General features: G+C 59.6%; 1 protein-coding gene across 1 annotated transcript; it reads left to right on the top strand.

Annotated features, from left to right (window-relative positions):
- The first annotated feature begins 873 nt into the window (after window positions 1-873).
- On the top strand, window positions 874-7165 carry LOC133209476 (epoxide hydrolase 3-like). The gene is made up of 7 exons (XM_061348146.1): window positions 874-941; window positions 1713-1967; window positions 2099-2184; window positions 3236-3564; window positions 5007-5110; window positions 5248-5396; window positions 6892-7165. The coding sequence occupies exons 2-7, from the start codon at window positions 1722-1724 to the stop codon at window positions 7118-7120; spliced, it is 1143 nt and encodes a 380-aa protein (XP_061204130.1). The 5' UTR covers window positions 874-941; window positions 1713-1721; the 3' UTR covers window positions 7121-7165.
- The last annotated feature ends 6136 nt before the right edge of the window (window positions 7166-13301 follow it).

The raw sequence follows: 13301 nt of genomic DNA, 5'->3' as shown, positions 1-13301 counted from the left end.
GAATTTGAAAATTTGGGATTAAATTTGAAATTTTAGGGTTAAATATGAAAGTTGAGGCTTAACATTGAAATGTGAGGGTTGAATCTGAAGGTGAAATTATAAAATTTAGGTTGGAATTTGACAATTTGGGGTTAAATTTGAAATTTTAGGGTTAAATACAAAAATTGAGACTTAACATTGGAATGTGAGGGTTAAATCTGAAATTCAAGGATAAAATTAATTTGAAGGTTAAATTAGAAAATTCAGATTGAAATTTGAAGTTTCAGGCTTCAGTTTGAAAGCAGGCTGAATATGAGAGGTAAATGTGAAATTTGGGGATTAATTTCAAGGTAAAAATAGAAAATTGAGGATTTCCTTTTGAGATTTGGGGGTTAAACGTTTCATTTGAGATTTAAATTTAAAATATAGAAGAAAAAAGGGACAAAAAAGGGGGGAAACGGGAAACGGGGAAAAAAGGGAAAGGGGAAAAAAATATGGGTTAAAAAGGGTTTGAAAGTGGCAGAAAAAAAGGTGAAAAGGGGTTAAAAACAAGGAGAAATTGGTTTAGAATAGAGTAAAAGGGAAAAACATGGAAAAAGAGCAGAAATGGTCAAAAGGAAAGTGCAAAAAATGGAGGAAAAGAGAGAAAAGCCAAAAATGGTAAAAAAAAGTTTAAAAAGGTGAAAAATCAGGGGAAAAAAAGCTCCAAGGGAGGAAAGAAAAAAAAAAGTTTAAAAAAAGGAAAAAAAGAAAGGAGGAAAACAAAAAAAAACCTGGAAAATGGCCCCAAAAAGCCCCAAAGTTGGGACCTTTTCCCTTCCCCCTCACGTGACCTCCGCCCCGCGCTCCCATTGGCCGCCGCCTCGCTCTGCCCCGCCTCTCTGGCTCTGACCAATGAGCGGGGAGGGGGGCGGGGCCGGGCGCGGCCGAGCTCGGGCGGGCGGAGGAAGCGGCGCGAGAAGGTCGGGGGGGGGGGGGGGGGGGGGCGGGGACCCTCTTGTGTCGCGACAGGGAACCCTCCTCCCCCACCCAGCGCTGTCGCGACAGGGGCGGGGCCGTGACCGGATACACGGGGATGGGGGGAGGGGAGAGGGGGGGTGGCGGGGACGGGGGGGTCAGGACAAGGGCACGGCGCGGGGGGGGGGGATACGGGACAAGGGCACCCCCATGGCGGGACCCCATAGAATGGGAACCATGGGATGGGGACATCATGGGATGGGGACAGCATGGGGATGAGACACCATGGGGATGAGACACCATGGGATAGGGTCAATGGGATGGGAGGCACCATGGGGATGGGGTCAATGGGATGGGGACACCAATGGGGATGCGGTCAATCGGATGGGGACACCATGGGGATGAGGTCAATGGGATGGAGGCACCATGGGGTTGGGGTCAATGGGATGGGACCACCATGGGGATGGGGGCACCATGGGATGGGGTCAATGGGATGGAGGCACCATGGGGATGGGGTCAATGGGATGGGGACACCATGGGATGGTGTCAATGGGATGAGACCACGATGGGGATGGGGACATCATGGGATGGGGTCAATAGGATGGGGTCAATGGGGGGGGGGCACCATGTGGATGAAGTCAATGGGATGGGACCACCATGGGATGGGGTCAATAGGATGGGGTCACCATAGGGATGGGGTCATTGGGATGGGACCATCATGGGGATGGGGGCACCATGGGATGGAGCCACCCCACGTTGCCCCCTGCCCCCTGCAGGTCCCGGCCATGCTCCTGTCCCTGTGCTCGCTGCTGCTGGCGCCCACCCGGCTGCTCTTGGCCGTGTCGAGCCTGGTGGCCCGGCTGGGGGTGGCGGTGGCCACGGTGGCCGCGGCGGTGGCCTACGGGCTCTGGGGCCTTTGGGTGCTGCTGCGACGGGGACCCAGGGCCACCTTCGGGCGGCGGGTACGGGACCGGCCCCCCCCCGGCCTGGCCGATGGCACCTATGGGGAGCACAAGTACCTGCACCTCAAGGTGGGGGGGGATGTGGGGGGGTCTTGGGTGGTTTATGGGGGGTTGGGGGTCCAGGGAGGGGGGTTATGGGGTGGGGGCTGGTTTTGGTGTGGGGGCACCCCACTGACCCACACCCCCCCTCCCCGCCTTAGGACTCGGGGTTGATGCTGCACTACGTCACCCGGGGTCCCGCCACAGCCCCATTGATGCTGCTGCTCCACGGCTTCCCCCAGAACTGGTGGGTACCAACATGGTGGCACCGCCATCATCATCATCGTCTTCATTGTGGTCACCAACACCCGCATCATGGTCACCATCGTCATCACCATGGTCACCATGGTGACCATCACCATCACCATGATGGTCATCATGATCACCACCATCATTACCATGGTCATTATGGTCATCATGATCCCCATGGTCATTATGGTCACCATAGTCATCACCATCATCATGGTCACCATGGTCATCACCTTCATCACCATGGTCATCATGGTTCCCATGGTCATCATGGTCATCATTGTCATCACCATCATCATCATGGTCATTATGGTTACCATGGTCATCATCATCACCATGGTCATTATGGTCCCCATGGTCATCATCATCATCATGGTCACCATGGTCATCATGGTCCCCATGGTCATCACCATCATCATGGTCACCATGGTCATCACCATCATCATCATGGTCATCATCATCACCATGGTCATCATGGTCCCCATGGTCATTATAGTCATTATGGTCCCCATGGTCATCATCATCACCATGGTCATCATCATCACCATGGTCATCATGATATCATGGTCATCATGATCACCACCATCATCACCATGGTCATTATGGCCACCATGGTCATCATCATCACCATGCTCATCATGGTCCCCATGGTCATTATCAATCCCAATGGTCATCATCATCATCATCACCATGGTCATCATGGTCCCCATGGTCATTATGGTCACCATGGTCATCACCATCACCATGGTCATTATAGTCATTATGGTCCCCATGGTCATCATGGTCCCCATAGTCATCACCATCACCATGGTCATTATGGTCACCATGGTCATCATCATCACCATGGTCATTATGGTCACCATGGTCGTCATCATCACCATGGTCATTATAGTCATCATGGTCCCCATGGTCATCACCATCACCATGGTCATTATAGTCATTATGGTCCCCATGGGTCATTATAATCATTATGGTCCCCATGGTCATTATGGTCACCATGGTCCCCATGGCCCCCACCATCACCCCGGTGACCCCCCCCCTCCCGCCAGGTTCTGCTGGCGTCACCTCCTGCAGGAGTTCGGTTCCCGGTACCGGGTGGTGGCCCTGGACCTGCGCGGTTACGGAGCCTCCTCCAAGCCAGCGGGCCGGGACAGCTACCGCCTGGAGGCGCTGCTGGATGACGTGCGCCAGGTCATCGAGGCGCTGGGCACCCCCAATGGGCCCCACGGAGCCCCCGGGGCGCCCCCTGCGCCCCCCAAGTGCATCCTGGTGGGGCACGACTGGGGGGGGGTCCTGGCCTGGGAGTTGGCCGCCGGGCACCCCGAGCTGGTGGAGAAGCTGGTGGTGATGGACGCGCCGCACCGCGCCGTCATGGCCGGTAAGGGGGGGATGGGGGGGGTGGGGGCCTCCATGGGGGTGATGGGCGTCATCGTGGAGACATGGGGGGGCTGGTGTCTTGTGGTTGATGTCATTGGGTGGCCTCCCGTGGTCAATGTCATTGAGTGCCATCTGCCATGGCCAGTGCCATTGGGTGCCATCTGTTATGTCCAATGCCATTGGGTGCCCTCCCATGGTCAATGTCATTGGGTGCCATCTGTCATGGCCAATGCCATTGGGTGCCCTCCCATGGTCAATGTCATTGGGTGCCATCTGTTATGGCCAATGCCACTGGGTGCCATCTGTCATGGCCAATGCCATTGGGTGCCCTCCCATGGTCAATGTCATTGGGTGCCATCTGTTATGGCCAATGCCATTGGGTGCCATCTGTCATGGCCAGTGCCACTGGGTGCCCTCCCATGGTCAATGTCATTGGGTGCTCTCCCATGGTCAATGTCATTGGGTGCCATCTGCCATGGCCAATGGCATTGGGTGCCCTCCTATGGTCAATGTCATTGGGTGCCATCTGCCATGGCCAATGCCATTGGCTGCCATCTGTTATAACCAGGCCATTGGGTGCCCTCCCACGGTCGATGTCATTGGGTGCCATCTCTCATGGCCAATGCCATTGGGTGCCATCCCGTGGTCAATATCATTGGGTGCCATCCCATGGTCAATGTCTTTGGGTGCCATCTGTCATGGCGAATGCCATTGGGTGCCCTCCCATGGCCAATGCCATTGGGTGCCATCCCGTGGTCAATGTCTTTGGGTGCCATGTCTTAGGACCATTGGGTGCTATGTCTCATGGGCATCAAGTGCTATCTCATAGCCATGCCATTGGGTACCACCAATCATGACCACGCCATTGGGTACCATCTCTCATGGCCATCCTGTTGGGTACCATCGGGTGCCACCTCTCAGGGCATCACGTCCAGGTTGCCCCTGCCCTGGCCCCCACCCTCCCCATCCCATCCCATCCCATCCCATCCCATCCCATCCCATCTATCCCATCCTATCCTATCTATCCCATCCCATCCCATCCTATCTATCCCATCCCATCCCATCCCATCCCATCTATCCCATCCTATCCTATCTATCCCATCCCATCCCATCCCATCTATCCCATCCCATCCCATTCCATCCCATCCCATCCCATCCCATCCCATCTATCCCATCCTATCCTATCTATCCCATCCCATCCCATCCTATCTATCCCATCCCATCCCATCCCATTCCACTCCATCCCATCCACCCCACCCACCCATCCCATCCCACCCCATCTATCCCATCCTATCCTATCTATCCCATCCCATCCCATCCTATCTATCCCATCCCATCCCATCCCATCCCATCCCATCCCATCTATCCCATCCCATCCCATTCCATCCCATCCCATCCCATCCCCCATCCCATTTATCCCATCCCACCCCTCTTTGGGTGCAGGCTTCACCCTGGGCCACCCCACTCAGCTCCTGCGCTCCAGTTACGTCTTCCTGGCCCAGTTGCCCTGGCTACCGGAGCTGCTGCTCTCCTTGGCGGACTTCGAGGTGGGCCCCATCCCCACGTCCCCCCCATCCCCTGCTCCCCGTCCTGAACCCCAGGAGCTCCTCCAGCCCCACCGGTGCCCACGGTGGGGCCGTGGCTCCATGGGCACCCCCTATGGCCCCCATTGGGTGCTCTGCAGTTGGTGAAGCTCATCCTGAGCGGGGCATGGACCGGGATCCAGAGCCCCGGGCGCAGCCTCACGGAGCAGGAGCTCGAGGCCTACATCTACAGCCTGGCCCAGCCCGGGGGGCTCAGCCCCCCCCTGCATCACTACCGCAACCTCTTCAGGTTGGGGGGACCCCGCTGGGTGCTGATGGGTGGGGGGGGGGGGGATGGGATGGGGGGCACCAGTGGGAGATCCAAGTCAAGGGGGATTCTTTGGGTGGTTCTGGTTGGGTGCTCTTGGGTTGGGTGCTCTTGGGTTGGGTGTTGTGGGTTGGTGGGATCCCATTGGGTGCTCTGGGGTTGGGTGTTGGTGGTGGGATTCCATTGGGGTGCTCCTCTTTGGGATGGTTCCAGTTGGGTGCTCTTGGGTTGGGTGCTGTGGGTTGATGGGATCCCATTGGGTGCTCCTCTTTGGGATGGTTCCAGTTGGGTGCTCTTGGGTTGGGTGTTGTGGGTTGATGGGATCCCATTGGGGTGCTCTTGGGTTGGGTGTTATGGGTTGGGTGTTATGGGTTGATGGGATCCCATTGGGGTGCTCTTGGGTTGGGTGTTATGGGTTGATGGGATCCCATTGGGTGCTCTTGGGTTGGGTGTTATGGGTTGGGTGTTATGGGTTGATGGGATCCCATTGGGGTGCTCTTGGGTTGGGTGTTATGGGTTGGTGGGATCCCATTGGGTGCTCTTGGGTTGGGTGTTGTGGGTTGATGGGATCCCATTGGGGTGCTCTTGGGTTGGGTGTTATGGGTTGATGGGATCCCATTGGGGTGCTCCTCTTTGGGATGGTTCCGGTTGGGTGCTCTTGCGTTGGGTGTTGTGGGTTGATGGGATCCCATTGGGGTGCTCCTCTTTGGGATGGTTCCAGTTGGGTGCTCTTGGGTTGGGTGTCATGGGATGGGTGCTATGGACTGGTGGGATCCCATTGAGTTGTTCCTCTTTGGGTTGATCTCACTTTGGTGCCCAATTATGGGGCTCCACTTGGGGTTCTCCACTTTGGGGTGATCCCATTGGAGATGCTCCCAGTTGGGTGCCCCACTGGCGATGCTCCCACTGGAGATGCTCCCACTGGAGACATTCCCAGTTGGGTGCCCCACTGGAGATGCTCCCATTGGAGAAGCTCCCATTGGAGATGCTCCCATTGGTGATGCTCCCATTGGTGATGCTCCCATTGGTGATGCTCCCAGTGGAGACGCTCCCATTGGGGACGCTCCCATTGGTGACGCTCCCATTGGTGACGCTCCCATTGGTGATGCTCCCATTGGTGATGCTCCCATTGGAGATGCTCCCAGTTGGGTGCCCCATTGGAGATGCTCTCATTGGTGATGCCCCCATTGGAGATGCTCCCATTGCTGATGCTCCCAGTGGAGATGTCCCATTGGAGATGCTCCCATTGGAGACGCTCCCACTGGGGACACTCCCATTGGAGACGCTCCCATTGGAGATGCTGCCAGTTGGGTGCCCCATTGGATATACTCCCATTGGAGACTCTCCCACTGGGGACGCTCCCATTGGAGATGCTCCCAGTTGGGTGCCCCATTGGTGATGCTCCCATTGGTGACGCTCCCATTGGAGACGCTCCCGGTTGGGAGCCCCATGGAAGCTCCTCCCCCTGTCCCCACAGGGGCACCCCGATCCCGCGGGAGCCGCCCCCCATCGCCACGCTGCTGCTGTGGGGCGGCCACGACGCGCTCCTGGACCCACGGCTGGTGCCGTCCCTGCGCCGGTGCCTGCGGCCCAGTGCCCGCCTCTGCCTCCTGCCCGACGCCAGCCATTGGCTGCCCGAGGACCAACCCCGTGCCCTCGCCCGCCTCATCCAGGACTTCCTGGATGGGGGCAGCCTGCACCCATAGGGGCACCCATGGGTGCTCCCCATAGCGGTACCCATGGGTGCTCCCCATAGCGGTACCCATGGGTGCTCCCCATAGTGGTACCAATGGGTGCTCCCCATAGGTACCCATGGGTGCTCCCCATAGCGGTACCCATGGATGCTCCCCATAGCGGTACCTATGGATGCTCCCCATAGCGGTACCCATGGGTGCTCCCCATAGCGGTACCCATGGATGCTCCCCATAGCGGTACCTATGGATGCTCCCCATAGCGGTACCCATGGGTGCTCCCCATAGCGGTACCCATGGGTGCTCCCCATAGTGGTACCAATGGGTGCTCCCCATAGGTACCCATGGGTGCTCCCCATAGCGGTACCCATGGATGCTCCCCATAGCGGTACCTATGGGTGCTCCCCATAGCGGTACCCATGGGTGCTCCCCATAGCGGTACCCATGGATGCTCCCCATAGCGGTACCTATGGATGCTCCCCATAGCGGTACCCATGGGTGCTCCCCATAGCGGTACCTATGGATGCTCCCCATAGCGGTACCCATGGGTGCTCCCCATAGAGGTACCTATGGGTGCTCCCCATAGGGTACCCATGGATGCTCCCCATAGGGTACCCATGGGTGCTCCCCATAGAGGTACCTATGGGTGCTCCCCATAGGGTACCCATGGATGCTCCCCATAGGGTACCCATGGGTGCTCCCCATAGGGTACCTATGGATGTATAGCGGTACCCATGGATGCTCCCCATAGAGGTACCCATGGGTGCTCCCCATAGAGGTACCTATGGATGCTCCCCATAGCGGTACCCATGGATGCTCCCCATAGAGGTACCCATGGGTGCTCCCCATAGAGGTACCTATGGATGCTCCCCATAGCGGTACCCATGGATGCTCCCCATAGAGGTACCCATGGGTGCTCCCCATAGAGGTACCTATGGATGCTCCCCATAGCGGTACCCATGGATGCTCCCCATAGAGGTACCCATGGGTGCTCCCCATAGAGGTACCTATGGATGCTCCCCGTAGCGGTACCCATGGATGCTCCCCATAGTAGCACCCAGGGGTGCACCCATAGTGGTACAAAAGGGGGTTTCCCCACAGCAACATCTGGGGGGGGGGGGAGGTGGGAAGAGGAGAAGGGTTGGGAGGAGACAATGGTGGGGTGGCGGGGACTCCAACATCTGGATGGGGACCCCAACATCTGGATGGGGACCTCAGCATCTGGATGGGTACCCCAACATCTGGGTGGGGAGCACAACATCTGCATGGGGACCTCAACATCTGCATGGGGACCTCAGCATCTGGATGGGGACCCCAATATCTGGATGGGGATCCTAACAGCTGGATGGGGACCCCAACATCTGGATGGAGACCTCAACATCTGGGTGGGGAGTGCAACATCTGGATGGGGACCCCAACAGCTGCATGGGGACCTCAGCATCTGGATGGGGACCCCAACATCTGGATGGAGCCCCCCCCCACCTGTGTATGGAGACCCCAGCATGTGGATGGGGCCCCTTGCTCCCAAGTGCCTTCAATAAAGCCGGGTGTCGCCGCATTAGGCCGTGGGTGCCACCCATGGGTGCTGGTGCCGTGTCCTGGGTCACTGCCAGCACCCTTGGGTGCCAGAACCAGCCCCGGGGGGGTGGGGGATGGGCGAGGGGGGGGGAATTGGTGCCGGGGGGGGGGGTGCTGGTGTTGGGGCCCCTCCCCCCTTTAATCCTCTTCGGACCTCGCGGCGGCTCCAACCGGTGCCGGGGATTAACGGGGAGGGGGAAGAGGGGGGCCCAGGGCTGCCCCTCCCCCCCCCCCAAACCCGGCCCTTCCCCCCCCCCCCCAGCTCCCAGCTGAACCGGTTGAACCGGATGAACTGGGCGGGGGGAGGGGCCGGGGAGGGCCCAGCGAGAGCACCTGCGGCCCCGCCCCCACCTGGGGAGTCCCCAGAACCCCAAACCCATCCCCCCCATCCCCCACAGCCCATCCCTCACATCCCATATCCCATACCCCATATCCCATACCCCATACCCCATATCCCATACCCCATACCCCATACCCCATATCCCATACCCCATATCCCATACCCCATACCCCATATCCCATACCCCATACCCCATATCCCATACCCCATATCCCATATCCCATACCCCATATCCCATACCCCATATCCCATATCCCATACCCCATACCCCATACCCCATATCCCATACCCCATACCCCATATCCCATATCCCATACCCCATATCCCATACCCCATACCCCATACCCCATACCCCATACCCCATATCCCATACCCCATACCCATACCCCATATCCCATACCCATACCCCATATCCCATACCCCATACCCCCTACCCCATATCCCATACCCCATACCCCATATCCCATACCCCATACCCCATACCCATACCCCATACCCCATATCCCATACCCCATACCCCATACCCCATATCCCATACCCCATATCCCATATCCCATACCCCATACCCCATACCCCATATCCCATACCCCATACCCCATATCCCATATCCCATACCCCATATCCCATACCCCATACCCCATACCCCATACCCCATACCCCATATCCCATACACCATACCCCATACCCCATATCCCATACCCCATACCCCATACCCCATATCCCATACCCCATCCCCATATCCCATACCCCATACCCCATACCCCATATCCCATACCCCATATCCCATACCCCATACCCCATATCCCATACCCAACATCCCACGTCCCTCCTGTCCCCTCCACATCCCCCGTGCCCCCCCCCCGTGTCCCTTGTCCCGTTGCCATGGCCACTGGTGGAAAATAGGACACGGGGAGGGGCTGCGGGGGGGACATGGACACGGGGGGGCACCGGGGCATGGACACGGACACCCAGTGCTCCCAGTGCTCCCAGTGCTCCCAGTAACCCCAGAGCCTCCATAAGGGACTGCTCCCCATTATCCCCAGTGCTCCCAGTAACCCCAGTGCCTCCATAAGGGACTGCTCCCTATTAGCCCCAGTGCTCCCAGTAACCCCAGTGCCTCCATAAGGGACTGCTCCCCATTATCCCCAGTGCTCCCAGTAACCCCAGTGCCTCCATAAGGGACTGCTCCCCATTAGCCCCAGTGTTCCCCATTAGCCCCAGTGCTCCCAGTAACCCCAGTGCCTCCATAAGGGACTGCTCCCCATTAGCCTCAGCGCTCCCAGTGCTCCCAGTAACCCCAGTACCTCCATAAGGGACTCCTCCCCATTAGCCCCAGTGTTCCCCATTACCCCCAGTGCTCCCCATTATCCCCCGTGCTCCCAGTGCTCCCAGTAACCGCAGTGCCTCCATAAGGGACTGCTCCCCATTATCCCCAGTGTTCCCCATTAGCCCCAGTGCTCCCAGCGTTCCCAGTGCTCCCATTACCCCAAATCCCCCCATTGCTCCCAGTTCCCCCCCAGACCGCTCTGCTGCCTGCAGCGTTCCCGTTACTACCAGTGTCCCTCATTGACTCCCATTACCCCCATTAACCCCATTGCCCCCCATTGCTCCCCATTACACCCATTACCCCTATTAGTCCCATTGCCCCCATTACCCCTATTGCTCCCCATTACCCCCATTAATCCCATTGCGCCCATTACTCCCATTGCCCCCCATTAACCCTCATTGCCCCCATTACCCCCCATTACCCCCATTGCCCCCATTACTCCCAGTGTCCCCCGTTCCCACCCCAGCCCCGCCCCACCGGGAGCAGCAGTGGGCGGGGCTCACCTGCGGTCACGTGCCCGGGCCCCGCCCCCTTCCCCTCTCCCCTCCCCGCACCTGGCGCTCCGCTCTCGCTCCCACCCGGGGCCGCGCCCGCCTCCGAACCCCCCCGACCCCTTCCGAACCCTTCCGAACCCCTCCGAGCGCTCCCGAACCCCCCCCGAGCGCTCCCCAACTCGCTCCGAGCCCCCCCTCCTTCCCCGAGCCCCTCCGAGCCCCTCCGAGCCCCCCGAGCTCCACCCGAGGGGACCCGAACACCTCCGAACCCCCCCCCCCCGAGTGAAGCCGAACCGGACCCGACCGGACCGGGCCGGGCCCCGCGATGGTGGCGGCTCCTCCGGCCGCGGCCGCCGCCATGCGCCGGGAGCTGCTGGGGCCCGAGATCCGCCCGCTCGACCGGTACGACGGGGCCCGGGCCCGCACCGCAGCCAGCATCGCCTGGGCCATCGCCGCCAGCTACGGGGGTGCGGGTAAGGCCGGGAGTGGGCACCGGAGGGGGGCCGGGGGGATGCAGGTACCGGGGGTGGTGGTACCGGGATGCTGGTACAGGGGATGGTGGTACCGAGGGGATGCAGGTACCGGGGATGGTGGTACCGGGGATGGTGGTAGCGAGGGGATGCTGGTATAGGGGGAATGCTGGTACCAGGGATGCTGGTACCGGGGCGATGCTGGTACCGGGATGCTGGTACCGGGATGCTGGTACCGAGGGGATGCTGGTATAGGGGGGATGCTGGTACCACGGATGCTGGTACAGGGGATGGTGGTACCGAAGGGATGGTGGTACCGAGGGGATGCTGGTATAGGGGGGATGCAGTTACCGGGATGCTGGTACCGGGGATGGTGGTACCGAGGGGATGATGGTATAGGGCGGATGCTGGTACCGGGGATGGTGATACCGAGATGCTGGTACCGAGGGGGTGCTGGTACAGGGGGGATGCTGGTACTGGGGATGCTGGTACCGAGGGGATGCTGATACCGAGGGGATGCTGGTACTGGGGATGCTGGTACTGAGGATGCACCTTGCACCGGGCAATGGAGGGTGAAGGGGGCCCGAGGGGCCCCGGTGAACCGGAGTTGTGGGCGGTTGCAGGTGGTTGCTACCGGTTATGGGGTGTCCAGGTCTATGGGGGGGGGAAGGGGTCTGGTACCGGTTATGGGGTGTCCGGTAACGGGAGGGGGGGTCCCAATTGGGGGTTTTCCCCCCCCCCCCCCAGTGCTTTTGTTGCAGCCGGGGGGGGGGGATGTGACGTCATGGGTGTGACACCGCCTCGTGACGTCACAGGGCGGGATTCCCCCCCCCCGTCGGCGCCGCCTCTTGCGGTGTTGGGGGGGAACCCCCAAACCCCCGCCAATGTCCCCATCCCCCCCCCCCCTCCCGCTTTAGCTCCGCCCCCCCCGGTCAAAGTCCTCCCCCTCCCCCCTCCCTCAGCGCCCTTTGGCCGGGGTGGGGGGGGGGGGAGGGGCGCTTTGAAGCAGCACCCGCGGGGTCATGGGGAGGGCATGGGGGGGGTTGGGGGTGACACCGACTTGTGGGGTGCAGGATGGGTGCTGGGGGTGCCATTAGTTGGGTGCTATGGGTGCAGGATGGGTGCTGTGGGTACAGGATGGGTGCTGTGGGTGCAGGATGGGTGCTGGGGATACCATCAGTAGGGTGCTGTGGGTGCAGGGTGGGTGCTGTGGGTGTAGGATGGGTCCTATGGGTGCAGGATGGGTGCTGGGGATACCATCAGTAGGGTGCTATGGGTGCAGGATGGGTCCTATGGGTGTAGGATGGGTGCTGGGGATACCATCAGTAGGGTGCTATGGGTACAGGATGGGTGCTGTGGGTGCAGGATGGGTGCTATGGGTACAGGATGGGTGCTGGGGATACCATCAGTAGGGTGCTGTGGGTGCAGGTGGGTGCTGTAGGTGCAGATAGGTGCTATGGGTGCAGATAGGTGCTGTGGGTGCAGGATGAGTGCTGTGGGTGCAGGATGGGTGCTGGGGATACCATCAGTAGGGTGCTGTGGGTGCCATGGGGTGGGTGCTGTAGGTGCAGGATGGATGCTGTAGATGCAGCTAGCTGCTGGGTTGGGTGCTTGCAGGACGGGTGCCATGGGTTGGGTGTGGGTGCTGAGTGGGTGCTGTGGGTTCAGGGTGTGCACTGGGTGGGTGCCATTGGTTGGGTGTGGGTGCAGGGTGGGTGCTGTGGGTGCCATGGGGCTCTCCACGGCCATTGGGGGTCTCTGTGGCCTTGGATCCATGGTCATTGATTCATGGTGGGGTCTCCATTGGTGGGGTCCTGGCCATTGGGGTCTCCATTGACGGGGTCCTGGCCATTGGGGTCTCCATTGATGGGGTCTTGGCCATTGGGGTCTCCATTGATGGGGTCTTGGCCATTGGGGTCTCCATTGATGGGGTCTTGGCCATTGGGGTCTCCATTGATGGGGTCTTGGCCATTGGGGTCTCCATTGA

The sequence above is a fragment of the Neopsephotus bourkii genome, unplaced genomic scaffold (genome assembly GCF_033783945.1).
Source record: "Neopsephotus bourkii isolate Nb327-2 ecotype Australia unplaced genomic scaffold, CSIRO-AGI_Nbou_v1 NB_341, whole genome shotgun sequence".
Classification (NCBI taxonomy): domain Eukaryota; kingdom Metazoa; phylum Chordata; class Aves; order Psittaciformes; family Psittacidae; genus Neopsephotus; species Neopsephotus bourkii.
This window is presented reverse-complemented; position numbering and strand designations above follow the sequence as displayed.

Bases quoted from the DNA above. Each gene is read 5' to 3' on its own strand.
- LOC133209476 (XM_061348146.1), top strand. From the start codon at position 1,722: ATGCTCCTGTCCCTGTGCTCGCTGCTGCTGGCGCCCACCCGGCTGCTC. The intron at 1,968-2,098 runs GTGGGGGGGGAT...TCCCCGCCTTAG, and splicing joins ACAAGTACCTGCACCTCAAG to GACTCGGGGTTGATGCTGCA. The intron at 5,397-6,891 runs GTTGGGGGGACC...CTGTCCCCACAG, and splicing joins CACTACCGCAACCTCTTCAG to GGGCACCCCGATCCCGCGGG.